The sequence below is a fragment of the Ranitomeya variabilis genome, chromosome 5 (assembly GCF_051348905.1).
Source record: "Ranitomeya variabilis isolate aRanVar5 chromosome 5, aRanVar5.hap1, whole genome shotgun sequence".
Taxonomy (NCBI): domain Eukaryota; kingdom Metazoa; phylum Chordata; class Amphibia; order Anura; family Dendrobatidae; genus Ranitomeya; species Ranitomeya variabilis.
The window spans coordinates 10,501,145-10,528,706 of record NC_135236.1 but is presented as its reverse complement, the minus strand read 5'-3'; the positions used below and the strand labels follow the sequence as shown (position 1 = coordinate 10,528,706).

Below are 27,562 nucleotides of genomic sequence, written 5' to 3'. Positions count from 1 at the left end.
TGTATGTGTTCTATGACGTATCAGCCTTATATATGCATGCTGCTATATACCTCCCTTAGGGGTGTATACCACACCTACCAGCAGTATCCACGATCTGCCACCGCCATTGATAATTTTTAATGTGTGTTTATATAAATATGGGTAACACCACCAGACTACTGCTGACCTTGAGGGAGACACTCTAGGTATCGATACGCGGGGGTCACAGCACTTGCGCCGTCCACAAGAAGATCCATCTGAAAAGGGAAAGAGGAAAAACAACGAGAACCGAGGAGACTATGGGTGTAGAAGAAGACTCGTGTCCACCACCTCCTGACACGAAGCTAAACTGATTAACCCAGTGGCGGTCGGTGGGGTGGACACTGCGGGAGAGGAGGTTACAATTTGTGCAGTGTCCCTCTCCTAGTGGCGGCAGCAGCGGTCACCCGTGGTTTCCTGTGTCCCCAATGTAGGATTTCTCTATCAGAGGGCGACTTTCCTGAGCTGTCAGCAGAGGAGACCGCCTCACGTCACGTCTGCGCCGAGCAGGAAACTCCACTGCACGATCACAATAGAAATGTTTTACTCCACATTACAGGCACAAGGCGGACACTACAACACAAATACTTCCCTGTGCCCCTGAAATGGGGCCAGACCACCCCAGAATCCTTCATGTGCTCGGAGGTTGGCCCTCCGTGATAAAACGAGACAAGTCCGGGAAGGCGGCGGTCACCGCAAAGTCTGTGCATCGTGCGGCCAAACACAAGACCAGGGTACTCAGACATGGAGGGTCTCCTACGTGTCATAGTCCACAGCCCCCCGGGGTCTTGGCAGTAGATCATGCAGACGTCCGGGCAGAAGAATGGCCAAACTTTCAGGGCTAGCCAGGTAGGCCATGACGCCGCACACACCCAGAGTCCCCTGCACTTCGCTCCATACAAGGACTGACAGCGGCGGCCACTAGGGGGCTCCTCAGTTCAGAACCTTGCTGGGGACATTTTAGCTTGGATTTGCTGGATGATGGGGACCACAACTCTCTTCATACATAAGGAGGCTGAAGAGCAGACACCTGCGCTCAATGCTCAGACATTAGTGATACCAGGATTTGGCAGTAGGAGGTGCAATCTAGTCGTCATATCCACGCACGACAGGATCCAAGCAGTGCTGGGACTTGTGGTGTACGCCCCATATTATATCCCTCAGTCCTGGTGTCGCTCCCAGCAAATATAAAATCTCAGAAGTCAGCAGAGACCCCGACCCCATCGCTGCCCCCGCGTGCCTTCTCCATTCACACCTGAATCCGCTCCTCCACCAATGGATGGCAGGGTCAGGTGACCAGCTGGCGGGCAGCCTGCAGGACGCGGTAACGCTCACGCAGGTTCCTCCTCCGCACATGCTCATTGGTGATCTCCTGGACGTAGCGGGAGGGGAACCAGCCCTTCTTCCCATCGCAGAGGCGGATGCCCTCGTACCAACCTGAGAACAGAGGAGAAGCCATCAGATACCAGACCACACTCCGCAGGCGAGACCCCCACACCAGGTCACAGCCCCCGCACCTTCACAAGTCTTGCGCAGGACGTTGATGATGTCGGCAGGCTCCAGCGTCAGCTCGTCAGCCTGCGTGGCGGTGTACTGCTCCACACAATGCACCTGGGGACAATCTGAGGGTGGAGAGGAACGGGGTCACCGCTGGAGCGTAATCACCACATACCCACCGAGCAGAGGGCACAACTCACCCCAGTCCTCGTAGATCGTGTCACTGCCCGAGGAGCAGTCACTGCTCTTACTGGGGAAGACGGCTGCCCACCGGTGCAAGTCCGACCTAGGAGGACACAGAGGGTGAGACCAACAACTTCACAGTAACACCCTACGGAGGCGGGGCTAGGAAGAAGCTCCCTTCAGGGGGAGGAGTCACTCACTGGCTGGGCGCCTTGAAGAGCCGGTCACACGTCTTCCTCTGGTGATTCTCCAGTAAGGTGAGGAAGAAGCTGTTCTCCATGGTGGGGCAGGACTGGAGCTGGACCAGGGAGCGGTGAGCGTAATCCAGGACAACGTGTCTGTCCGAGCTGGAGGGAAAGACAGACACATCAAGTACACAATGACAAGAGAGGAAGAACAAGGGAGCCACAGCCGAGGAGCCAGGGCATGAGGGTGCCAGAGCCGAGGAGCCAACGCATGAGGGCACCAAAGACAAGGAACCACAACAGCAGGACATCACCTTTTCTTCTGGGTAATGAGCAGGAAGTCATTGAACAGGAAGAAGTAGACGGGGACGAGTTTGGGTTTGATGCCAAAGAGGCTTCCCTTCTGCAGAACCTCGCTGAGCTCCCCCTGCTTCTCCAGGAAACGATTGTGAGAGATGATGGGGATGGCCTAAAACAACACAAACCCAAGAGATGACACCAGTGCCGCGTGAGGCCACACACCCAAGAGACGACATCACTGCAGTGTGAGGCCACACACCCAAGAGACGACATCACTGCAGTGTGAGGCCACTCACCCAAGAGATGACACCACTGCCGTGTGAGGCCACACCCAAGAGACGACATCACTGCCGTGTGAGGCCACACACCCAAGAGACGACATCACTGCCGTGTGAGGCCACACCCAAGAGATGACACCACTGCCGTGAGGCCACACACCCAAGAGACGACATCACTGCCGTGTGAGGCCACACACCCAAGAGACGACATCACTGCCGTGTGAGGTCACACCCAAGAGATGACACCAGTGCCGCGTGAGGCCACACCCAAGAGATGACACCAGTGCCGTGTGATTACACACCCAAGAGATGACACCAGTGCCGCGTGAGGCCACACCCAAGAGATGACACCTGTGCCGTGTGAGGCCACACCCAAGAGATGACACCACTGCCGTGTGATTACACACCCAAGAGATGACACCAGTGCCGCGTGAGGCCACACCCAAGAGATGACACCAGTGCCGCGTGAGGCCACACACCCAAGAGATGACACCACTGCCGTGTGATTACACACCCAAGAGATGACACCAGTGCCGCGTGAAGCCACACCCAAGAGATGACACCAGTGCCGTGTGAGGCCACACACCCAAGAGATGACACCAGTGCCGCGTGAGGCCACACACCCAAAAGATGACACCAGTGCCATGTGAGGCCACACACCCAAAAGATGACACCAGTGCCATGTGAGGCCACACACCCAAGAGATGACACCAGTGCCGTGTGAGGCCACACCCAAGAGATGACACCAGTGCCGTGTGAGGCCACACCCAAGAGATGACACCAGTGCCGTGTGAGGCCACACCCAAGAGATGACACCAGTGCCGTATGAGGCCACACCCCCAAGAGATGACACCTGTGCCGTGTGAGGCCACACCCAAGAGATGACACCAGTGCCGTGTGAGGCCACACCCAAGAGATGACACCAGTGCCGTATGAGGCCACACCCCCAAGAGATGACACCAGTGCCGCGTGAGGCCACGCCCAAGAGATGACATGACCACACTGCAAGGCCTAAGGCCAATCCCCCTCCCTCACCTTTATCTTATCAAACTCGATCTTGGAGGAGATGTAGATGAGCTCCTCCGTCTGCTTCATGCGGCCGACCTCGCGGTTACACTCCTGGATGATCTGCGGGATCAGGACACACGTGAGACGCGCCAGTCAGTAATGGCGCCATGCACTACCCAGCCAGCTGCGGTGGTTACCTGCGACACAGCCTCCAGGGCTTTGCTGGCGGTGCGCTCGCCTTCAGACCCCTCCTCCGTCCTCTTCAGGATATTCTGTGAAAGATGAAGCCAGGTCAGGTCATGTCACATGGGTGGGGACCGCCAGCATTCGAGGGCACCGTACCTCTATCAGCATCTTGATGCGGGTGATCCGCTGGAATGGCAGCAGCAGAAACGACATGAAGGGTAAGCGCTGGCACTGGGGCAGCTCCTGCAGGCGGCACAGCATGGCGTGGAAGTGCGGGTTCTTCTCCCTGAGGAGGAGGGGAGACATTCAAGAGAAAGCAGAGAACACCACCACAGAGGAGGAAGTGCGCGCCCCTAAATGTGGCCCTGCAGGAAGTGTGAGTGCACCCCCCAAATGTGGCCGTGCAGGAAGTGTGAGCGCGCCCCCCAAATGTGGCCGTGCAGGAAGTGTGAGCGCCCCCAAATGTGGCCGTGCAGGAAGTGTGAGCGCGCCCCCAAATGTGGCCGTGCACGCCACGCATAGCCGCCCCCCCCCCCTCGCCCTGTGCACATGAGCAGGCTGTGTGTCCCCACCCGTGTGCAGGCAGCATGTGCCGTGGATCCTCACATGAGCTCGCTGTACGTCTTCTCCTGGTACACCTGGTTCCGCACATAATCTATGTACACGGAGAAGTGATGCACGGCGTGCTGGTGAATAACGTCACAGACATCCGAGATAACGACGTCTTCATCCACCCGAGACTCCAGATCCACGAGGAAACTGCAGAGAAGAGCGGATACAGCGGCCGTCCACAGCCATGATCACACACACACACACACACACACACACACACACAGCCATCATCCCCCCCACACACCCCCACAGCCATCATCCCCCACACACAGCCAACATCTCGCCATCATCCCCCCCACACAGCCAACATCTCCCCCCCCACACACACACACACAGCCAACATCTCCCACACACACACACAGCCAACATCTCCCCCCCCCACACACAGAGCCAACATCTCCCCCCCCCACACACACACAGCCAACATCTCACACACACACACACACACACACACCTCACACACACACTCACACACACACCTCACACACACCTCACACACACACACCACACACACACACAGCCAACATCCCCCCCACACGTGGCCATCCTCAGCCATCATCCCCCACACACACGGCCATCACACACAACCATTATCTCCCACACACACCCCTCACCACCCATCAGTCCATGTCACACACGGCCATCCTCAGCCATCATCCCTCATATCACACACACTGCCAACATCCCTCATCGGTCCACGTCACCCATCAGTACGCGGCACACACGGCCATTACTCACTTCTCGCTGACTTCTTTCACCTTCAGGATATTGGAGAAGAGGATTTTCTTCTCCCTGATCACCAGCGTTTCCTGCAGATCCCGAGATCCCAGAAAGTGTTCTGTCAGCACATTCATGGAGCGGAGGTACGAGGCCTCGGAGGTCAGCACCTCAAACATGCTCTGCGGACAGACAACGTGAGATATGGGAGCTCCTCCCCTTAGCAGATCACCCTTCCCCCCACTACCCAGTAGCTCCTCCCCTCAGCGCATCACCCTTCCCCCACTACCCAGTAGCTCCTCCCCTCAGCGCATCACCCTTCCCCCCACTACCCAGTAGCTCCTCTCCTCAGCGCATCACCCCCTCCCCCCACTACCCAGGAGCTCCTCCCCTAAGCGCATCACCCCTCCCCCACTACCCAGGAGCTCCTCCCCTCAGCGCATCACCACTCCTCACTACCCAGCTCCTCCCCTCAGTGCATCACCACTCCCCCCACTACCCAGCAGCTCCTCCCCTCAGCACATTACCCCTCCCCCAGCACATTACCCCTCCCCCCACTATCCAGGAGCCCCTCCCCTCAGCGCATCACCCCTCCACCCACCGCCCAGGAGCCCCTCCCCTCAGCGCATAACCACTCCCCCCACTACCCAGCAGCTCCTCCCCTCAGCACATTAACCCCCCCACTACCCAGCAGCTCCTCCCCTCAGCGCATCACCCCTCCCCCACTACCAAGAAACTCCTCCCTCCAGTACATTGCCACATCCCCTCCCCATGAGATCCTCCCATCAGTTCATCACCCCACCCCTTTCCCTGGAGCTCCTCTCCCACACAAATCCCACCCAGGATGAAGCTCCTCCTCTACATTCCCGCAGACAAACTCCCACCCTCTCAGAGCTCCTCCCCCACCTGGGAGGTGACTCTGCACCATCCTGCTTCTCACCTCTTGCATTTTCTTCTCATCGTTGCTCATACTGTCCAGGACGCCGCTCTCCATCACAGATGGCAATTCCTGCCACAGGGTGTTGTGAGGGGCCGCTGACCTACGTCCTTGTTTCGGGGAACCCCCAGAAGACAGGGGGCTTTCCTGGGAGGAGTCGTAGCTGGTGAAGCTACTGTTCCGTGCGACTGTCTGTCTCCGGATCTCCTTGTTGATCACGCTCTGGCGGTAGGTCTGGTACAGCGGCTCTGCACACGAGACACAAGTCAGGAGACCACACGGCAATGCATGCTCCACTCACAGCACCGCTACGTACCGTCCCGCAGGTGCGACTCCCAGTCTATGGACTTCGGACTCTTCACAGTTGGAATCCTAAAAGCAATGAACAAGAATTTGAGTCTCCAAATACCAAGGAGAGGGATCAAATAGATCTAAAATCTACACCATGTACTGACCGAGTCATGAAACGGTCCGGAGACACATCCACCGAGGCTGCAGAACATAGAATATGGTCACATCAGTCATACTATAATACTGCCCTATGTACAAGAATATAACTACTATAATACTGCCCCTATGTACAAGAATATAACTACTATAATACTGCCCCTATGTACAAGAATATAACTACTATAATACTGCCCCCCTATGTACAAGAATATAACTACTATAATACTGCCCCTATGTACAAGAATATAACTACTATAATACTGCCCCCTATGTACAAGAATATAACTACTATAATACTGCCCCCTATGTACAAGAATATAACTACTATAATACTGCCCCCTATGTACAAGAATATAACTACTATAATACTGCCCCTATGTACAAGAATATAACTACTATAATACTGCCCCATGTACAAGAATATAACTACTATAATACTGCCCCATGTACAAGAATATAACTACTATAATACTACCCCCTATGTACAAGAATATAACTACTATAATTCTTGTGAAGAAAACTGGTTCCTCCCACGTCACCAATCCATGATGTAACCGCACAGGCACAGCTCTCCGGCGCCCCCTTCGTCTCACAGGTCAAAAAGGGAACTGCACCTAGAGCAAATGGCCGCCGGGGAGACTTCCCTGTTACCCACGCTGGTTATTATAAGATTCACCATCAGAATAAAAGGATCAGCCCAAAATTAATTTATGGTTTAATTGCCTTAAGGGCACACTAGATAATTACAAGAAATATACAGTAAAAATATACCAAGAGTTACAGTCAGAGTAAAATATAACAATAATAGTACAATGCTTAGAGGTATAAAGCTGGAGGTCAATTTATCAGGCTCAAGGTTGCTTTTGGAAGCCGGGGAGCTTTGCATTCCACAGGTACAAGACTTCTAGTTGCTGAGCAGCCCCCAAAAAGCATGTTCTTGCTCCCCTCTGGCTGGCATATGCCCTGTTCCTTATTTCATCATCTTGTTCTGTTGTGTCTGACTCTCCATGTGTCCTCAGCTCTTAATCCTTCTGTGTCCCTCCCCCCTGTACCTGGGTGGGCTAAATCTCCACCCTTCAGCTTCCCTGCAGAATCTATTCCCAATATCTAATAAACGGATTAACTCTCTCGGGATGATCGGATCAGTACACGGGCGGTACCAGCGCATGTGGTTTGTTCTGACGGTCGAACAGGGATCAAACCTGGACCCATTTGATCGCTGTGGGAGGCTAATCTCTATATCTCAGGTTCCAGAACTCTCGCTGACCTGGGAGTTGCACTGTCAGATGTGCAATTTCTTCAGGACTATAAGATTATTTTTTATGAGCCTGTACCTCGGACTATGTGTCCATAATTCATAATTTCATGTTGTAGACAGTCCGGCTGGGGAGACAATAGACGTGACCTCCTGTAGCCATCTGACATGTATGCTTTAATTGAGCCCCAGGCACCTCCCATGCCCCCTGCTGGCGTGGCTTCCTCATTCAAGCTTTGAAGTGCCATCTGCCTGTTACACTGGTCCCAGTCCATTACCATACTAAAGGGTCTTCATTCAAGTAGGGAAAATGTGGGGGCCAGGAGTGCTCATGTCCCTGCAGACGTGTGACCAGGTGAATTCTGATATGAGACAAAATGGAGTCAGGCCAATCTCTAATAGAAGGCCAGCGTTATACCCCATATCCAAGATGGCGGCTGCTCCCTCATCACACCTCCCTGCTTTAGAGGGCGCTAGGGGGTATCACATCCCTGTGTTTCCCCATGCGCCCTTCCGCACCTTCTCCTTGCTGGGACAACCCATCAGCATTACCATGGTCTCTGCCTCTTCGGTGGCGAATGGTGAAGTGATACTGCTGGAGAGCGAGGCTCCAGAGTAGCAACCTCCCATTCATCCCAGAGACCGTGTGTAACCAGCTGAGGGAGTTGTGGTCTGTTTCCACAGTGAATTGGTGTTTGTACAAGTATGGCTGCAGACGCTGCAAGGCCCATACAATTGCCAGACATTCCTTCTCCATTGTGGAATAGGCAACTTCCCTCGGCAGGAGCTTCCGGCTCAGGTACAAAACAGGGTGTTCATGACCCGTAGTGTCGACCTGGCTGAGCACAGCACCGAGGCCAAAGTCGCTGGCATCGGTCTGTACTACGAACGGCTGCATGAAGTCGGCTGCCTGTAGTACAGAAGAGCTAAAAAGGGCGGTTTTGAGCGCCTGGAAAGCTGTCTCGCAGGCGCCTGTCCAGTCAACTGCGACAGGCAGCTTCTTCTTGGTGAGGTCCGTCAGGGGCTTGGCCAGGGTACTATAGTGTGGAACAAACCTCCTATAGTACCCGGCAGTCCCCAGGAAGGACATCACCTGCTTCTTGGCCCAGGGGGGGGGGCGCAGGAGGTGATGGCATCCACCTTCCCAGGCTCTGGCTTCAGAGCTCCCCCACCTACCCGGTGTCCCAGGTAGTGGACCTCACTCATACCCAGCTGGCATTTTTCCGGCTTAATGGTCAAGCCTGCTTGCTGGATTCACCTGAGCACCTGCGCCAGGTGCTCTAGGTGATCCTCCCAGGTGGGACGGAAGATGGTAATGTCATCCAGGTATGCGGTCGCACACCCTTCCAATCCCTGAAGCAGGTGGTTGACCATCCGCTGAAAAGTGGCAGGGGCATTCTTCATGCCAAAGGGCATCACCGTGGACTCATACAGTCCAAATGGGGTGATAAAGGCAGAGCGTTCCCGTGCCTTAGGGGTCAGGGGAATCTGCCAATATCCCCTGCTCAGATCCATGATGGTCAGGTACTTAGCCCCGGCCAGCTGATCGAGCAGGTCTATGTGCTGCATTGGGTACGCATCGGTGACAGCGTTGAGCCCCCGGTAGTCCACGCAAAACCGCGTAGTTCGGTCCTTTTTAGGGACGAGGACTACAGTTGAAGCCCACGTGCTGTTGGATGCTTGGATCACCCCCAGCTTCAGCATCTCGTCTATCTCTTGATGCATGTGCTGCTGCACCTCGAGAGAAACCAGATATGCTAGACGCCTTATCGGTGGGTGATTGCCGGTGTCCACCTCATGGACGGCTGCCTCAGTCCTTCCAGGCAGGCTGCTTAACAGCCCCCGAAAGGGGTGTAGGGTGACCCCCAGCTGTGAACGTTGGTCCTCCGAGAGCGGGTGGCCAACCCCCACATCCTCGATGGATCCACCCGCCTTGGCTTGGGTGAGCAGATCCAGGAGGGTTTCTACTTCACCTTCTTCGGGAAGGTTGCACACTGCTCATTATGTGCCTTCATCATGTTCACGTGGAATGCCTTCCTCCTTCCACGGGCGTGGTCCAGGGTGACCAGATAGGTGACGGCGTTGATCTGCTGGTGCACGAGGTATGGACCCTCCCAGGCCGCCTGAAGCTCGTTTTGTGGGACGGGGACCAGTACCCACACTTTTAGACCCACCTGGTAGGTCCTCTCACAAGCATTCTGGTCGTACCACCACTTCTGGTCAGCTTGAGCCTGGGCCAAATTGTCATGCACCAGCCGTGTCAAGGCCGTCATTCTGTCCCGGAAGCGCACAACATACTCAATGACCGACACTCCAGGGGTGGCCAAATCTCCTTTCCATGCTTCCATCACCAGGGCAAGGGGCCCCCGTACACATCGCCCATGCAGGAGTTGAAAGGGGGAGAACCCCGTTGAGGCCTGTGGAACCTCCTGGTAGGCAAATAGAAGGTGTGGGAGATACCGTTCCCAGTCTCCCGTGGGAGTCAACCAACATCTTAAACATCTGCTTTAAGGTGCCACTGAACTGCTCACACAGGCCATTGGTCTGTGGGTGTTACGGGCTGGCTACCAGATGTTGCACCTGTATCTGCTTACAGAGACTCCATCAGCTGGGACATGAACTGGGTCCCTCGGTCGGTGAGCATTTCCTGGGGAAACCCCACTCTGGAGAAGATCTCCAGTAAGGCAGTGGCCACTTTGTCAGCCCGAATGGATGACAAAGCTACCGCGTCCGGGTACCGGGTGGCATAGTCCACTACCGTTAATATGAAGCATTTTCCGGAGCGGCTGGGAGTGGACAGAAGTCCAATGAGATCCACAGCTACCCTCGAGAAAGGCTCTTCAATGATGGTCAGAGTTACCCATGGGGCTTTGGGGCGCCGCCCCGCCTTCCCCATCCTCTGACAGGTGTCAAATGAACGGCAGTAGGCAATTACCTCGGTCCTCATTCCAAGCCAGTAGAAATGCTGCACTAGCCTGGCCCTGGTTTTAGCGATCCCTAGGTGTCCGGCCATGGGAATCTCATGTGCTATCCGCAACAATTCCGCCCTGAACGGATAGGGTACCACTAACTGTCGGTCCCTGGGCCTCGCCTCCGGTGAACCCTGCTGGACCGTTACCCGGTACAGCCGTCCCTGGTCCCAGACAACCCGCCTGCGGTCTGACTCCCTGGGAGGCTGTGCCGCCTGCTCCTTGAGAGCTTTCAGGCTAGCGTCAGCTTCCAACGCTGCCTGAAATCCCTGACTCGATGTGGCAAGAATGGATTACACTGCCACATCCGCTGTCAGCTCCCCGGGATCTGTCTCCTGGCTGCTGTCTGACTCGGCAGCCACTTGGTCAGAGAGGGGGAAGCCCTCTCCGACCTATGTACAAGAATATAACTACTATAATACTGCCCCTATGTACAAGAATATAACTACTATAATACTGCTCCTATGTACAAGAATATAACTACTATAATACTGCTCCTAAATTCAAGAATATAACTACTATAATACTGCTCCTAAATACAAGAATATAACTACTATAATACTGCTCCTATGTACAAGAATATAACTACTATAATACTGCTCCTAAATTCAAGAATATAACTACTATAATACTGCTCCTATGTACAAGAATATAACTACTATAATACTGCTCCTAAATACAAGAATATAACTACTATAATACTGCTCCTATGTACAAGAATATAACTACTATAATACTGCACCTATGTACAAGAATATAACTACTATAATAGTGATCCTATGTACAAGTATATAACTACTATAATACTGCTCCTATGTACAAGAATATAACTACTATAATACTGCTCCTATGTACAAGAATATAACTACTATAATACTGCCCCTATATACAAGAATATAACTACTATAATACTGCTCCTAAATACAAGAATATAACTACTATAATACTTCTCCTATATACAAGAATATAACTACTATAATACTTCTCCTATGTACAAGAATATAACTACTATAATACTGCTCCTATGTACAGGAATATAACTACTATAATACTGCTCCTATGTACAAGAATATAACTACTATAATACTGCCCCTATATACAAGAATATAACTACTATAATACTGCCCCTATGTACAAGAATATAACTACTATAATACTGTCCTCTATGTACAATGATATAACTAGGTGGCTATGAGCATTCAGTACATGATGGCAGTAGTACTTATGGCGGATATACCACCTCTCTCACCGTTCGCCTCGTCCAGTGATGTTGGGCGGTCTTTTTCTCTGTATCCGGCCTCTGCTGGGAGACTGTTTGAGGCCCCTCTCTTATCTCTGTCCACCATCTCCTCGGTGTTGCCCACCGAATACCTTTTTAATGACCCCTTTCTCAGAAACGGAGGTGGTGCAGGTGGCGGCGGGGGCGCTGCTCCTCTCGGGGGCTTGCTTGGCACTTTTGGAGGTAGAGTGGGTGGCTCTGGATCCTCCGCCATGGATAGAGGGGGCACCTTGCTCCTGCGGGCCGGCTTCCTGATCTTGGAGCGGGTCTCGTCCTCACCCCTCGGGGCTACAGGATCAGAATTTGGGTCCCCGTTGCTCTGCGCGGAGTCAGATTGATCGGCCGCCATGGTGGAGACCTCGTCGGAGAAGGAGATGCTCTTGGATTTGACATTTTTTGACAGGGGGGCTTCAGGGCCGTTGGCCATACTAGACCCTGTGGGCTCCACATCTACATTGCCAGCGGCCTTGGTCCTTCTGTGGGACGGCGGCCCATGCTTGGGAATTTCTGGGGCGTTGCTTGAACTCCCAGCTTTTTGGGTGTTTTCCGCCTCGCAGGCTGAGCTCGGTAAATCGCCATTAAAGCTGTCCTCAGCCGTGGATTTGTACGACGTGAGCACCACACTATCCCGCGCTTTATCGCCACCGTCGGCCGCGTGCTGCCGGGATCGCTCCGTGTGCTTCAGCGACCGTCGTCTCACCGGGTAGCAGGTCCCAACGTTCATCTTGTCCTTCAGGTGCCAGGAGCTCCACTTCCCACCGTCCTCATCCTCGTCCTCGTTCACAGACAAGACCCTCTGAAAGACGCCGCTGTCATCCGAGGAGTCCGATGCCTCATTCACAAGAAGGCCCGGAGACACCACCGACGACTCTGGCAGCCACACCAGCACCATGCCCGGCCTCTGCTGGTGGCAGGCGCAGCAGCATCGGGACGGGCAGGCCGGCCGCGGCGGACACAACGCCATCTTAGACAATCGCTCATCTGGGTCTTGGAAAAGTTTTGGAGGCAGAGCTGGAAGAAGTGAGAAGACGACACATTATGGACAGAAAAAACACAAAGTGCTGCCATATAGTGTCACCATAGGCTTATACTACGTCAAGTGGGGACTACAACTCCCAGGAGCTCCCACATGAGATGAACACCTACCAGACATGGGGGTCAAAAGCCCCTGCGGGAAATTCTCCGCAAAAAAAAAATTACACGGCAGAGCCGTGACACACAGAGCCGCCCCAACACACACAGCCCCGGCCACACACAGAGGCACGCCGTGTGTCACAGACCCCGCTAACCCCACTCATTGCCTCGTCTGTGGTTTCGGCCCAGGTCCGGCAGGAATCTTCGGTGTCTGGTAATCTCCTTATTGTTAATCCCCGGGTGCCAGGACTTTCTGGCTCAGCCCATGATCCATCTTGCGCTGTGCTCACAGCCCCCCGCAGTCCTTACTTCCCTCCGGCACAAGGGACGATCAGTTTTCAATAATCTCCCCCCCCCAAAAAAACTAGCAGAAGCGTGGAGGCCAGCACAGAGGATTTCAGGAGTAAGGGATATATTACTAGTGACAGCAGCGTGTTAGAGGGGGGGGGGGGGGCAGCTACTCACACTTCTAGGACCCTGCGCCTCCGCCGCGGCCCCCACTCCCGGCTGTACCTCTCCCCAGGCTGGGCCCGGCGGCTCACAGTCACTGGGCGTAGTGGTCCGACACCAGACAGTAGAGGGGGTGACGCAGCTGATCTGTGGGTGGGGTGGAGGGGATAAGGTTTCAACTCCCCAAATACAACACAGGGGGTTAACTCCTCGCTGCCCGGCCCTGTGGACAATACATAGATATGTCCATGGAAAATTCCATAGATAGAAGAGAGAACAGCTGTGGAGGCTCCGGAGAGGAGCGGAGGGTCCGAATATTCACCGCAACGTCACACATACAATGGGGGGGGGGAGACGCAGCACCCTCGGCCGAACAGCTGGCGATCAACAGCAAGAGCTGGCATTCCGAGCTCCACACCAAAACCGGAGTCCTGGAGCCGGACCCCAGACGCCTCCTCACCCCCATCCTCATCTCGGGGCCCGGACCCCAGACGCTTCCTCCTCATCATGTCAGGCCCCGGACGCCTCCTCCCCCTCAACGTCTCGGGGCCCGGACCCCAGACCCATCATCATCATCTCAGGCCCCGGACCCCTGACGCCTCCCCACCCCTCTCCACGTCTCGGGGCCCGGACCCCAGACCCATCATCATCATCTCGGGCCCCGGACCCCAGATGCCTCCTCCATGTCTCGGGGCCCGGACCCCAGATGCCTTATCATCTCGGGCCCCAGACGCCGCCTCCTTATCATCATCATCATCATCATCATCTTGGGCCCCGGACTCCAGACACTTCCTCCCCCTCCATGTCTCAGGGTCTTTATCAGGCTGCCGTCACACTAGCAGTATTTGGTCAGTATTTTACATCAATATTTGTAGCCAAAACCAGGAGTGGGTGATAAATGCAGAAGTGGAGCAGATGTTTCTATTACACTTTTCCTCTATTTGTTCCACTCCTGGTTTTGGCTACAAATCCTGATGTAAAATACTGACCACATACTGACCGTGTGACGGCAGCCTTACTCAATTTTCGGCCCCTCACTTCCTCCTCAGCTCTCGCCCCATTCCTGATGTGTACACATCGCGGTCACACGTGCGCCGCTCTCCAGCAAAACCGGTTCTACCACCCGAACAATCAGATGTTCCTGCTCCGTCACCTTCACTCAACCTGTCACAGAGGAAGTCACTGCAGACAGGAGACATGTTTACCAAGTACGGTGGCTGATAACAGAGGACACTAGCACTCAGCGGGCCACACATCAGTAAAGGACAACGGCAGATCTAAGAACAACTCCCATCAGACGGACTGCACGACGTATAAGTAGCTGCTGATAACAGAGGACAATAGCTCGTGTGTCATCACATGAGGGCTGATAACAGAGAACGCTAGCTGTTAAGGTACCGTCACACTCAGCGACGCTGCAGCGATATAGACAACGAGCCGATCGCTGCAGCGTCGCTGTTTAGGTCGCTGTAGAGACGTCAAACACAGCAGCTCCAGAACGATGCAGGAGCGATCCTGTGACGTAACGGTGTCTCACTTATCGTTCTCACAGGTCGTTAGCTCCATGTAAAACATTGCTGACATCGCTGCTTTTGCTGTCAAACATGACGATACACGCCGACCTGACGACCAAATAAAGTTCTGGACTTCTAGCTCCGACCAGCGATATCACAGCGGGATCCAGATCGCTGCTGCGTGTCAAACACAACGAGATCGCTATCCAGGACGCTGCAACGTCACGGATCGTCGTCGTTCTCGTTGTAAAGTTGCTGAGTGTGACGGTACCTTTAGTGAGGGGTTAAACTCCATCCGGGCACAGCGACAGCCGGGTGACCCTCCCGCCCTGTGACGGCGCCTTCATCACTGACTGCCAGGCGCGAGGTCAGGCGGCGCTCGCCCCAACAGCTGCAGCTGAGCCGCGGGAGCCAATATGGAGTCCACGAGATGAGGGCCGGCACAACGGGGACCTCCGCGCCTACATACGGGTGCAGGGCACCGCGCTCTCCATGGAGACCCCTGTAGACAGCAGTGTCGGATTGTCTCGCCTGGCCCCCAGGTGACGGCTCCGCACATGCTCAGACCAGAGATTACAGGATGAGCCCGGGGCCCTCGCTGGATTGTGGGAGGAATGCCGGGCATGTGACATCCCGGACGTGGCTCCCTAGGACTATGCTCTCGCACACTCCTCACAGGACGCACTCACGGGGGGCACAGCTCTGCTCCTCCTCCTCAGGCTCCACGTCTGGCGTTACGTTGGCCCCCGGTGAATCCTCCTTGTCCTCCCTCGGCAGCAGAGCTGACGGTTTTGGCGGTAGCCTCGGCTGTGGGTCGTCGCCTGCACCGGGATCCTTCTGGAAGAGGCCCGCGATCTTCTTCACACACACCCCAGACGTGGTGGGCTCGGCAGCGGGTTCTGGCTGTGCAGCGGGCGGCACCGGGGCGTGCTGAGGGCATGGCGGGGGCTTCTGAGGAGGCTTAGGGGGCAGATGAGGTGGAGGCCGATTCGGAGGTCGGGCTTTTATAATACGCACAGGCTTCTGGGAAAGGGGAATGAGGGGCGGCAGAGCGTCGGTGGCAGACATGGCGGCAGTGTGGTCAGAGGATAGACGAGGGCATCACGGGGCAGCCTGGAAGAAAAGAAAAGGCCATTATAAAGCACAGAACGGTGGGCACACGACACGCAAGAGCCCCTCGGTGATAACCAGTGCTGGGGGGACATGCCAGAGGAGATGAAACACGCCAGAGACGGAGGACGACAAGCCACAGGAGAGGAGAGACGGGGTGGGGGGGAGAGGAGAGACGAGGGGGCGGGGGGACGACACACCAGAGGAGAGGAGAGATGGGGTGGGGGGAGAGGAGAGATGGGGGGGGGGACGACACGCCAGAGGAGAGAAGAGACGGGGGAGGGACGACACGCCAGAGGAGAGAAGAGACGGGGGAGGGACGACACGCCAGAGGAGAGGAGAGACGGGGGGGGACGACACGCCAGAGGAGAGGAGAGACGGGGGGGGACGACACGCCAGAGGAGAGGAGAGACGGGGGGGGACGACACGCCAGAGGAGAGGAGAGACGGGGGGGGACGACACGCCAGAGGAGAGGAGAGACGGGGGGCGACGACACGCCAGAGGAGAGGAGAGACGGGGGGGGACGACACGCCAGAGGAGAGGAGAGACGGGGGGGACGACACGCCAGAGGAGAGGAGAGACGGGGGGGGGGGGGGGGGGACATGCAGGAGGAGAGACGGGGGAGACGACATGCCAGTGGAGAGGAGACACGCCACAGGAGCAGGATGTTGCCGTTTCCTGACTTGTGGGAAGTGAGGAGTTTCCTCCAGATAAGAAGAGACCGACAGGACAGTATACAGAGACAGGGCGCAACAGCCAGACAGACGGGGGGCCGGGGTGCGGAGGATGGGGGTTACACAAGGTTTCTGCAGTGGGGGCAGCATGGACGTCCTCTACACCTGATAAAACACAAGGACTTCTGGGAGAGCCGAGTCCTGACGCTGCAATACCGTTATTACGCTACAGCAATGCCACAGGGGCGGATTATAAACTTGTGCCCTGTGAAGAGAGGGGTCTGTGCACGTGGTGAGGGTCTGTGAAGAGGGGTCTGTGCACACGCTGAGGGTCTGTGAGGAGAGGGGTCTGTGCACGGGGTGAGGGTCTGTGAAGAGAGGGGTCTGTGCACGGGGTGAGGGTCTGTGAAGAGAGGGGTCTGTGCACGGGGTGAGGGTCTGTGAAGAGAGGGGTCTGTGCACGGGGTGAGGGTCTGTGAAGAGAGGGGTCTGTGCACGGGGTGAGGGTCTGTGAAGAGAGGGGTCTGTGCACGGGGTGAGGGTCTGTGAAGAGAGGGGTCTGTGCACGGGGTGAGGGTCTGTGAAGAGAGGGGTCTGTGCACGGGGTGAGGGTCTGTGAAGAGAGGGGTCTGTGCACGGGGTGAGGGTCTGTGAAGAGAGGGGTCTGTGCACGGGATGAGGGTCTGTGAAGAGAGGGGTCTGTGCACGGGATGAGGGTCTGTGAAGAGAGGGGTCTGTGCACACGTTGAGGGTCAGTGAAGAGAGGGGTCTGTGCACACGTTGAGGGTCAGTGAAGAGAGGGGTCTGTGCACATGCTGAGGGTCTGAAGAGAGGGGTCTGTGCACACGCTGAGGATTTGGTGCAGTAACTTCTGCATCTCTCGGTGGTAAGAACACTTGGGGCACCTCTCCACCTCTTTTTCATTGCAGATTTACATCTGCAGGACACAAATAGGCAACACAACCCTCAGTGATCAATAGTCCAGGTGCAATCTCCTGTGAGGGGGGGAGGGGTGTAATAGTCCAGGTGTAGCCTCCAGTGACGGGGGGGGGGGTAATAGTCCAGGTGTAGCCTCCAGTGACAGGGGGGGTAATAGTCCAGGTGTAGCCTCCAGTGACAGGGGGGGTAATAGTCCAGGTGTAATCTCCAGTGGGGGGGTTTAATAGTTCGGGTGTAATCTCCAGTGACAGGGAGGACGGGGGTAATAGTCCAGGTGTAATCTCCAGTGACGGGGGGAGGGGGGTGTAATAGTCCGGGTGTAATCTCCAGTGACGGGGGGAGGGGGGTGTAATAGTCCGGGTGTAATCTCCAGTGACAGGGGGTGTAATAGTCCAGGTGTAGCCTCCAGTGACAGGGGGTAATAGTCCAGGTGTAGCCTCCAGTGACAGGGGGTAATAGTCCAGGTGTAGCCTCCAGTGACAGGGGGTAATAGTCCAGGTGTAGCCTCCAGTGACAGGGGGTAATAGTCCAGGTGTAGCCTCCAGTGACAGGGGGTAATAGTCCAGGTGTAGCCTCCAGTGACAGGGGGTAATAGTCCAGGTGTAGCCTCCAGTGACAGGGGGTAATAGTCCAGGTGTAGCCTCCAGTGACAGGGGGTAATAGTCCAGGTGTAGCCTCCAGTGACAGGGGGTAATAGTCCAGGTGTAGCCTCCTGTGAGAGGGGGGTGTAATAGTCCAGGTGTAATCTCCTGTGAGGGGGGGGGTGTAATAGTCCAGGTGTAATCTCCTGTGAGGGGGGGTGTAATAGTCCAGGTGTAATCTCCTGTGAGGGGGGGGGTGTAATAGTCCAGGTGTAATCTCCTGTGAGGGGGGGGTGTAATAGTCCAGGTGTAATCTCCAATGACAGGGGGGAGGGGGTAATAGTCCAGGTGTAATCTTCAGTGACAGGGAGGAGGGGGGGGGGGGGGGGGAGTAATAGTCCAGGTGTAGCCTCCAGTGACAGGGGGCAATAGTCCAGGTGTAGCCTCCAGTGACAGGGGTGTAATACTCCGGGTGTAATCTCCAGTGGGGGGGGGTTTTTTTTGTAATAGTCCGGGTGTAATCTCCAGTGACAGGGAGGAGGGGGGGCTGTAATAGTCCAGGTGTAATCTCCAATGACAGGGGGGAGGGGGGGTAATAGTCCAGGTGTAATCTCCAGTGACAGGGGGTAATAGTCCGGGTGTAGCCTCCAGTGACAGGGGGGTAATAGTCCAGGTGTAATCTCCAGTGAGGAGAGGGGGTGTAATATTCCGAGCGTAAACTCCAGTGACAGGGGGGAGGGGGGTAATAGTCCAGGTGTAGCCTCCAGTGACAGGGGGTAGTAGTCCAAGTGTAGCCTCCAGTGACAGGGGGTAATAGTCCAAGTGTAGCCTCCAGTGACAGGGGGCAATAGTCCAAGTGTAGCCTCCAGTGACAGGGGGTAATAGTCCAAGTGTAGCCTCCAGTGACAGGGGGTAATAGTCCAAGTGTAGCCTCCAGTGACAGGGGGTAATAGTCCAAGTGTAGCCTCCAGTGACAGGGGGTAATAGTCCAAGTGTAGCCTCCAGTGACAGGGGGTAATAGTCCAAGTGTAGCCTCCAGTGACAGGGGGTAATAGTCCAAGTGTAGCCTCCAGTGACAGGGGGGTAATAGTCTAAGTGTAGACTCCAGTGACAGGGGGGTAATAGTCTAAGTGTAGACTCCAGTGACAGGGGGGTAATAGTCTAAGTGTAGACTCCAGTGACAGGGGGGTAATAGTCCAGGTGTAGCCTCCAGTGACAGGGGGGTAATAGTCCAGGTGTAGCCTCCAGTGACAGGGGGGTAATAGTCCAGGTGTAGCCTCCAGTGACAGGGGGTAATAGTCCAGGTGTAGCCTCCAGTGACAGGGGGTAATAGTCCAGGTGTAGCCTCCAGTGACAGGGGGTAATAGTCCAGGTGTAGCCTCCAGTGACAGGGGGTAATAGTCCAGGTGTAGCCTCCAGTGACAGGGAGGAGGGGGGTAATAGTCTGGGTGTAATCTTCAGTGATGGGGGGGAGGGGGGTGTAATAGGTAATAGTCTGGGTGTAATCTCCTGTGAGGGGGGGGGGGGGTGTAATAGTCCGGGTGTAATCTCCTGTGAGGGGGGGGGTGTAATAGTCCAGGTGTAATTTCCAATGACAGGGGGGGAGGGGGTAATAGTCAAGATGTAATCTCCTGGGGGGGGGGTGTAATAGTCCGGGTATAATCTCCAGTGACAGGGGGGTAATAGTCCGGGTGTAATCTCCAGTGACAGGGGGGTAATAGTCCGGGTGTAATCTCCAGTGACAGTGGGGGGGAGGGGGTAATAATCCGGGTGTAATCCCAGTGTGGAGGGGGTAATAATCCGGATGTAATCCCAGTGTGGAGGGGGTAATAATCCGGGTGTAATCCCAGTGTGGAGGGGGTAATAATCCGGATGTAATCCCAGTGTGGAGGGGGTAATAATCCGGATGTAATCCCAGTGTGGAGGGGGTAATAATCCGGGTGTAATCCCAGTGTGGAGGGGGTAATAATCCGGGTGTAATCCCAGTGTGGAGGGGGTAATAATCCGGGTGTAATCCCAGTGTGGAGGGGGTAATAATCCGGGTGTAATCCCAGTGTGGAGGGGGTAATAATCCGGATGTAATCCCAGTGTGGAGGGGGTAATAATCCGGGTGTAATCCCAGTGTGGAGGGGGTAATAATCCGGGTGTAATCCCAGTGTGGAGGGGGTAATAATCCGGGTGTAATCCCAGTGTGGAGGGGGTAATAATCCGGATGTAATCCCAGTGTGGAGGGGGTAATAATCCGGGTGTAATCCCAGTGTGGAGGGGGTAATAATCCGGGTGTAATCCCAGTGTGGAGGGGGTAATAATCCGGGTGTAATCCCAGTGTGGAGGGGGTAATAATCCGGGTGTAATCCCAGTGTGGAGGGGGTAATAATCCGGATGTAATCCCAGTGTGGAGGGGGTAATAATCCGGGTGTAATCCCAGTGTGGAGGGGGTAATAATCCGGGTGTAATCCCAGTGTGGAGGGGGTAATAATCCGGGTGTAATCCCAGTGTGGAGGGGGTAATAATCCGGATGTAATCCCAGTGTGGAGGGGGTAATAATCCGGATGTAATCCCAGTGTGGAGGGGGTAATAATCCGGGTGTAATCCCAGTGTGGAGGGGGTAATAATCCGGGTGTAATCCCAGTGTGGAGGGGGTAATAATCCGGGTGTAATCCCAGTGTGGAGGGGGTGATAATCCGGGTGTAATCCCAGTGTGGAGGGGGTAATAATCCGGGTGTAATCCCAGTGTGGAGGGGGTAATAATCCGGGTGTAATCCCAGTGTGGAGGGGGTAATAATCCGGGTGTAATCCCAGTGTGGAGGGGGTAATAATCCGGGTGTAATCCCAGTGTGGAGGGGGTAATAATCCGGGTGTAATCCCAGTGTGGAGGGGGTAATAATCCGGGTGTAATCCCAGTGTGGAGGGGGTAATAATCCGGGTGTAATCCCAGTGTGGAGGGGGTAATAATCCGGGTGTAATCCCAGTGTGGAGGGGGTAATAATCCGGGTGTAATCCCAGTGTGGAGGGGGTAATAATCCGGGTGTAATCCCAGTGTGGAGGGGGTAATAATCCGGGTGTAATCCCAGTGTGGAGGGGGTAATAATCCGGGTGTAATCCCAGTGTGGAGGGGGTAATAATCCGGGTGTAATCCCAGTGTGGAGGGGGTAATAATCCGGGTGTAATCCCAGTGTGGAGGGGGTAATAATCCGGGTGTAATCCCAGTGTGGAGGGGGTAATAATCCGGGTGTAATCCCAGTGTGGAGGGGGTAATAATCCGGGTGTAATCCCAGTGTGGAGGGGGTAGTAATCCGGGTGTAATCCCAGTGTGGAGGGGGTAATAATCCGGGTGTAATCCCAGTGTGGAGGGGGTAATAATCCGGGTGTAATCCCAGTGTGGAGGGGGTAATAATCCGGGTGTAATCCCAGTGTGGAGGGGGTAATAATCCGGGTGTAATCCCAGTGTGGAGGGGGTAATAATCCGGGTGTAATCCCAGTGTGGAGGGGGTAATAATCCGGGTGTAATCCCAGTGTGGAGGGGGTAATAATCCGGGTGTAATCCCAGTGTGGAGGGGGTAATAATCCGGGTGTAATCCCAGTGTGGAGGGGGTAGTAATCCGGGTGTAATCCCAGTGTGGAGGGGGTAGTAATCCGGGTGTAATCCCAGTGTGGAGGGGGTAATAATCCGGGTGTAATCCCAGTGTGGAGGGGGTAATAATCCGGGTGTAATCTGCAGTGACAGTCCTTAGAGGGTGAATAGATCCGGTGTGTTTTCTGGTGGATGGGGTGTACACATCTATGGGCCACGGCTCATGCACATTGCAGTAATTACACACCTATCAGACATCACACATATTACATTACATACATTACACATATACTATACATACAGTATATTACACACATACATATTACATACCGTCCATACACACACCACCATTATACACATATTACAGTACATACCGTACATACACTATATTACACACACACTGTACAGTTATTACACACACTATTCGCCCCTCACCGATGAGCAGGACGCCTGTGACCGCCATGGACGCTCCGGTAATCTGCCGCCGCTCCTCCCGGTCCCCTCAGTCCATCTCCCGGCGCCGCCGCCGTCTCCTCCCGCACAGGAAGCCGCACACCCGGGACCTGAGCGCAGCGGCGCCTGTGAGGGGCGGGGAGGCGGGGCCTGGCGGGGAGGGGGCGGGGCTGCGCTATTGTTCTCCCATCTCCGCTTCTCGTTATCACTGAGCTGATAATCCGGCACTGAGGGGGGAGGGGAGGGCGCGGTCCATCAGGCGCCAGAACCTGTGCATGTACGACCACTCACCGGGCCTGGATGTGTTACCCATAGCAACCAATCACATTCCGTCTTTCATTCCTCCAACACAGGTGTGCTGCAGAGTAACCAATCAGATTCCGGCTTTTAATTTTGTAATGAAGGCTATGCGATGACTACAGACATTTGACTGGTCGGGATGAGGTTCACCTGCACGTAGGAAAATGAAAGCAATGACCTGATTGGTTGCTATGGGTCCATTGATCCCTGTAGTCACCTCTTAGTTCAGGTCCCGATGGTGACGTTTCTGCTGTGTGGAAACTACGATTCCCAGCATGCCAGTCATATGCTGAGGGTTGTTGTTCCGCAGTCACAGCTGACATATACACGTCCCCGGACCTGTTTAATATTTTTGGGGTTCATTGTCTGATATTGAAATCATTATCTAGTCCAGGCACAATGGTTCGAACTTCCCCTGCCGCTGCTCGCGTAGTCCAATGATCCCGCAGTCCTGTGCTCGCGTGGTCCGGTGCTCCCGTAGTTCACTGCTCGCGTAGTCCGGTGTTCCCGTAGTCCGGTGCTCCCGTAGTCTGGTGCTCCCGTAGTCCGGTGTTCCCGTAGTCCGGTGCTCCCGTAGTCTGGTGCTCCCGTAGTCCGGCGGTCCCGTAGTCCGGTGCTCCCGTAGTCTGGTGCTCCCGTAGTCCGGCGGTCCCGTAGTCCGGTGCTCCCGTAGTCCGGTGCTCCCGTAGTCCGGTGCTCCCGTAGTCCGGCGGTCCCGTAGTCCGGCGCTCCCGTAGTCCGGCGGTCCCGTAGTCCGGCGGTCCCGTAGTCCGGTGCTCCCGTAGTCCGGTGCTCCCGTAGTCTGGTGCTCCCGTAGTCCGGCGGTCCCGTAGTCCGGCGCTCCCGTAGTCCGGTGCTCCCGTAGTCCGGTGCTCCCGTAGTCCGGTGCTCCCGTAGTCCGGCGGTCCCGTAGTCCGGTGCTCCCGTAGTCCGGTGCTCCCGTAGTCTGGTGCTCCCGTAGTCCGGCGGTCCCGTAGTCCGGTGCTCCCGTAGTCTGGTGCTCCCGTAGTCCGGCGGTCCCGTAGTCCGGTGCTCCCGTAGTCCGGCGGTCCCGTAGTCCGGTGCTCCCGTAGTCCGGCGGTCCCGTAGTCCGGTGCTCCTGTAGTCCGGTGCTCCTGTAGTCCGGTGCTCCTGTAGTCCGGCGCTCCCGTAGTCCGGCGCTCCCATAGTCCGGAGGTCCCGTAGTCCGGTGCTCCTGTTGTCCGGTGCTCCCGTAGTCCGGCGGTCCCGTAGTCCGGTGCTCCTGTTGTCCGGTGCTCCCGTAGTCCGGTGCTCCCGTAGTCCGGCGGTCCCGTAGTCCGGTGCTCCCGTAGTCCGGCGGTCCCGTAGTCCGGTGCTCCTGTAGTCCGGTGCTCCTGTAGTCCGGCGCTCCCGTAGTCCGGCGCTCCTGTAGTCCGGTGCTCCCATAGTCCGGAGGTCCCGTAGTCCGGTGCTCCTGTTGTCCGGTGCTCCCGTAGTCCGGCGGTCCCGTAGTCCGGTGCTCCCGTAGTCTGGTGCTCCCGCAGTCCTCTAGTTCAGAGCAGGATGCTGCCGGAGTCTGCACGGCTGCAACAGTGATGACCACTGCGCTGAGAAGTCGCCAGACCGCTGCATCCTGTCATTAGGTCACGTGACCAGAAGAGGGCGCCACCCGACGCTTCTCGGATGACATACTCTACTAAGGCCCCTTTCACACATCAGTTTTTTGCCGTCAGTCACAATCCGTTGGCTCGACAGATCGACGGATCCATCGCAGATTGTGAAAAACTGATGCAACGGATTCATTTTTTCGCCGGATCTGACTAGATGATCCGGCTAATTGGATCTTAAAAAAATGGGAGCATGCTCAGTTTAAAAAAACGGAATCCGTCGCCGGATTCCGTCATTTGAGGGATCCGGTGCCATAAGCTTCCATTCTAGCAAACGACGGACGGTGACAGATCAGTCGCTGTCCGATTTTTTGACGAACACCAAAAACATTACTTTGTGCGTTGTATCCGGCCACCGGACAAACAATTTTCGACAGATCCGGCGAACGACGGATGAAACATGAGGCCATCCATCGCTAATACAAGTCTACGAGAGAAAAAAACGGATCTGGCGGCATCAGTTTTTCACAATCTGCGACGGATCCATTGATCCGTCGAGCCAACAGATTGTGAATGACATCAAAAAACTGATGTGTGAAAGGGGACTAATAGTCACCGGACTGCTGCAGACAATCACACAGACTGCAGTGGTCCTGAGCACGCAGACCTCTCTGTCCAATCCTGATGCGGGGGCTGAGCTGTGAAGGACAGACCCCGGCCGCCTCAGATCTGACCCAAGTCCAGGGTGGGGCACACAGCCCCCATGACATTGGGCCCGGGCGGACACGGTGCTGCTCCGTGTTGTGACAGCTGGGAGCGGCTGAGCTCACACTTGGAGCTCGGTCTCTGCCCTTCCCGAGTTATAAATATCCACACCCTGAGGCCCACGTCACGGGAGACGGCAGCGTCCATGGCAGATGTGGACTCACAGATCGATGGCGATCAATAACAGGCTGACGAATAATGAAACATCCACCATTAGTGACTCCTGACTCTGCCCCCCCAACAGCAGGAGGCACAATCCCACCTCAACAGCAGGGGGTACAATCTCACACCAACAGCAGGAGGACAATCCCACCCCAACAGCAGGGGCGCAATCCCACCCCAACAGCAGGGGCACAATCCCACCCCAACAGCAGGGGCACAATCCCACCCCAACAGCAGGGGCGCAATCCCACCCCAACAGCAGGGGCACAATCCCACCCCAACAGCGGGGGCGCAATCCCACCCCAACAGCAGGGGCGCAATCCCACCCCAACAGCAGGGGCGCAATCCCACCCCAACAGCAGGGGCACAATCCCACCCCAACAGCAGGGGCACAATCCCACCCCAACAGCAGGAGGCACAATCCCACCCCAACAGCAGGAGGCACAATCCCACCCCAACAGTAGGAGGCACAATCCCACCCCAACAGTAGGGGCACAATCCCATCCCAACAGCAGGGGCATAATCCCACCCCAACAGCAGGAGCACAATCCCACCCCAACAGCAGGAGGCACAATCCCACCCCAACAGTAGGGGCACAATCCCATCCCAACAGCAGGGGCATAATCCCACCCCAACAGCAGGAGCACAATCCCACATCAACAACAGGAGGCACAATCCCACCCCAACAGCAGGGGCACAATCCCACCCCAACAGCAGCAGCACAATCCCACCCCAACAGCAGGGGCACAATCCCACCCCAACAGCAGGGGCACAATCCCACCCCAACAGCAGGAGCACAATCCCACATCAACAACAGGAGGCACAATCCCACCCCAACAGCAGGAGCACAATCCCACCCCAACAGCAGGGGCACAATCCCACCCCAACAGCAGGGGCACAATCCCACACCAACAGCAGGGGCACAATCCCACCTCAACAGCAGGGGCACAATCCCATCTCAACAGCAGGGGCACAATCCCACACCAACAGCAGGAGGACAATCCCACCCCAACAGCAGGGGGAGCACAATCCCATCCAACAGCAGGAGGCACAATCCCACCCCAACAGCAGGGGCACAATCCCACCCCAACAGCACAGGCACAATCCCACCCCAACAGCAGGGGGACAATCCCACCCCAACAGTAGGGGCACAATCCCACCCCAACAGCACAGGCACAATCCCACCCCAACAGGAGGGTCACAAAACCACCTCAACAGCAGGGGGCACAATCCCACCCCAACAGCAGGGGCACAATCCCATCCCAACATCAGGGGCACAATCCCACCCCAACAACAGGAGCACAATCCCACATCAACAACAGGAGGCACAATCCCACCCCAACAGTAGGAGGCACAGTCCCACCGCAACAGCAGGGGCACAATCCCACCCCAACAGCAAGGGCACAATCCCACCCCAACAGCAGGGGGACAATCCCACCCCAACAGCAGGAGGCACAATCCCACCCCAACAGCAGGGGGACAATCCCACCCCAACAGCAGGGGCACAATCCCACCCCAACAGCAGGGGCACAATCCCACCCTAATAGCAGGGGCACAATCCCACCCCAACAGCAGGGGCACAATCCCACCCCAACAGCAGGAGGCACAATCCCAGCCCAACAGTAGGGGCACAATCCCACCCCAACAGCAAGGGCACAATCCCACACCAACAGCAGGGGGACAATCCCACTCCAACAGCAGGAGGCACAATCACACCCAACAGCAGGGGCACAATCCCACCTCAACAGCAGGGGTACAATCCCACACCAACAGCAGGAGGACAATCCCACCCCAACAGCAGGGGCACAATCCCACCCCAACAGCAGTAGGCACAATCCCACCCCAACAGCAGGGGGACAATCCCACCCCAACAGCAGGAGGCACAATCCCACCCAACAGCAGGGGCACAATCCCACCTCAACAGCAGGGGCACAATCCCACACCAACAGCAGGAGGACAATCCCACCCCAACAGCAGGGGCACAATCCCACCCCAACAGCTGGGGCGCAATCCCACCCCAACAGCAGGAGGCACAATCCCACCCCAACAGTAGGGGCACAATCCCACCCCAACAGCAAGGGCACAATCCCACCTCAACAGCAGGGGGAAAATCCCACCCCAACAGCAGGAGGCACAATCCCACCCCAACAGCAGGAGGACAATCCCACCCCAACAGCAGGGGCACAATCCCACCCCAACAGCAGGAGGCGCAATCCCACCCCAACAGCAGGGGGACAATCCCACCCCAACAGCAGGAGGCACAATCCCACCCAACAGCAGGGGCACAATCCCACCTCAACAGCAGGGGCACAATCCCACACCAACAGCAGGAGGACAATCCCACCCCAACAGCAGGGGCACAATCCCACCCCAACAGCTGGGGCGCAATCCCACCCCAACAGCAGGAGGCACAATCCCACCCCAACAGTAGGGGCACAATCCCACCCCAACAGCAAGGGCACAA

The 27,562-nt window shown here is 55.9% G+C and overlaps 1 protein-coding gene across 2 annotated transcripts; it reads right to left on the bottom strand.

The window, feature by feature from the left end:
• Positions 1-545: 545 nt before the first annotated feature.
• On the bottom strand, positions 546-22,423 carry LOC143774196 (ephexin-1-like). 2 transcript variants are annotated; one of them, XM_077261569.1, is made up of 16 exons: positions 22,286-22,423; positions 15,662-16,085; positions 11,845-12,885; positions 6,377-6,413; positions 6,238-6,293; positions 5,925-6,169; positions 5,006-5,166; positions 4,262-4,414; positions 3,812-3,941; positions 3,667-3,741; positions 3,497-3,589; positions 2,198-2,352; positions 1,899-2,045; positions 1,716-1,801; positions 1,536-1,640; positions 546-1,455 (listed from the first exon to the last, which is right to left on the bottom strand). In XM_077261569.1, exons 2-16 carry the CDS (start codon positions 16,038-16,040, stop codon positions 1,307-1,309), a joined length of 3,012 nt encoding a protein of 1,003 aa, XP_077117684.1. In that variant the 5' UTR covers positions 16,041-16,085; positions 22,286-22,423; the 3' UTR covers positions 546-1,306. The 2 variants fall into 2 exon arrangements, with proteins under 2 accessions (XP_077117684.1, XP_077117685.1); XM_077261570.1 differs by lacking the exons at positions 15,662-16,085; positions 22,286-22,423 and adding an exon at positions 13,474-13,582.
• Between the last annotated feature and the right edge of the window lie 5,139 nt (positions 22,424-27,562).

Excerpts from the sequence above, each read along its gene's own strand:
- LOC143774196 (XM_077261569.1), bottom strand. The coding sequence starts at position 16,040 with ATGTCTGCCACCGACGCTCTGCCGCCCCTCATTCCCCTTTCCCAGAAG. Across the intron at positions 4,415-5,005 it reads GTGAAAGAAGTCAGCGAGAA|TTTCCTCGTGGATCTGGAGT; the intron begins GTGAGTAATGGC and ends TCTTCTCTGCAG. Across the intron at positions 3,590-3,666 it reads CCCTGGAGGCTGTGTCGCAG|ATCATCCAGGAGTGTAACCG; the intron begins GTAACCACCGCA and ends CTGATCCCGCAG.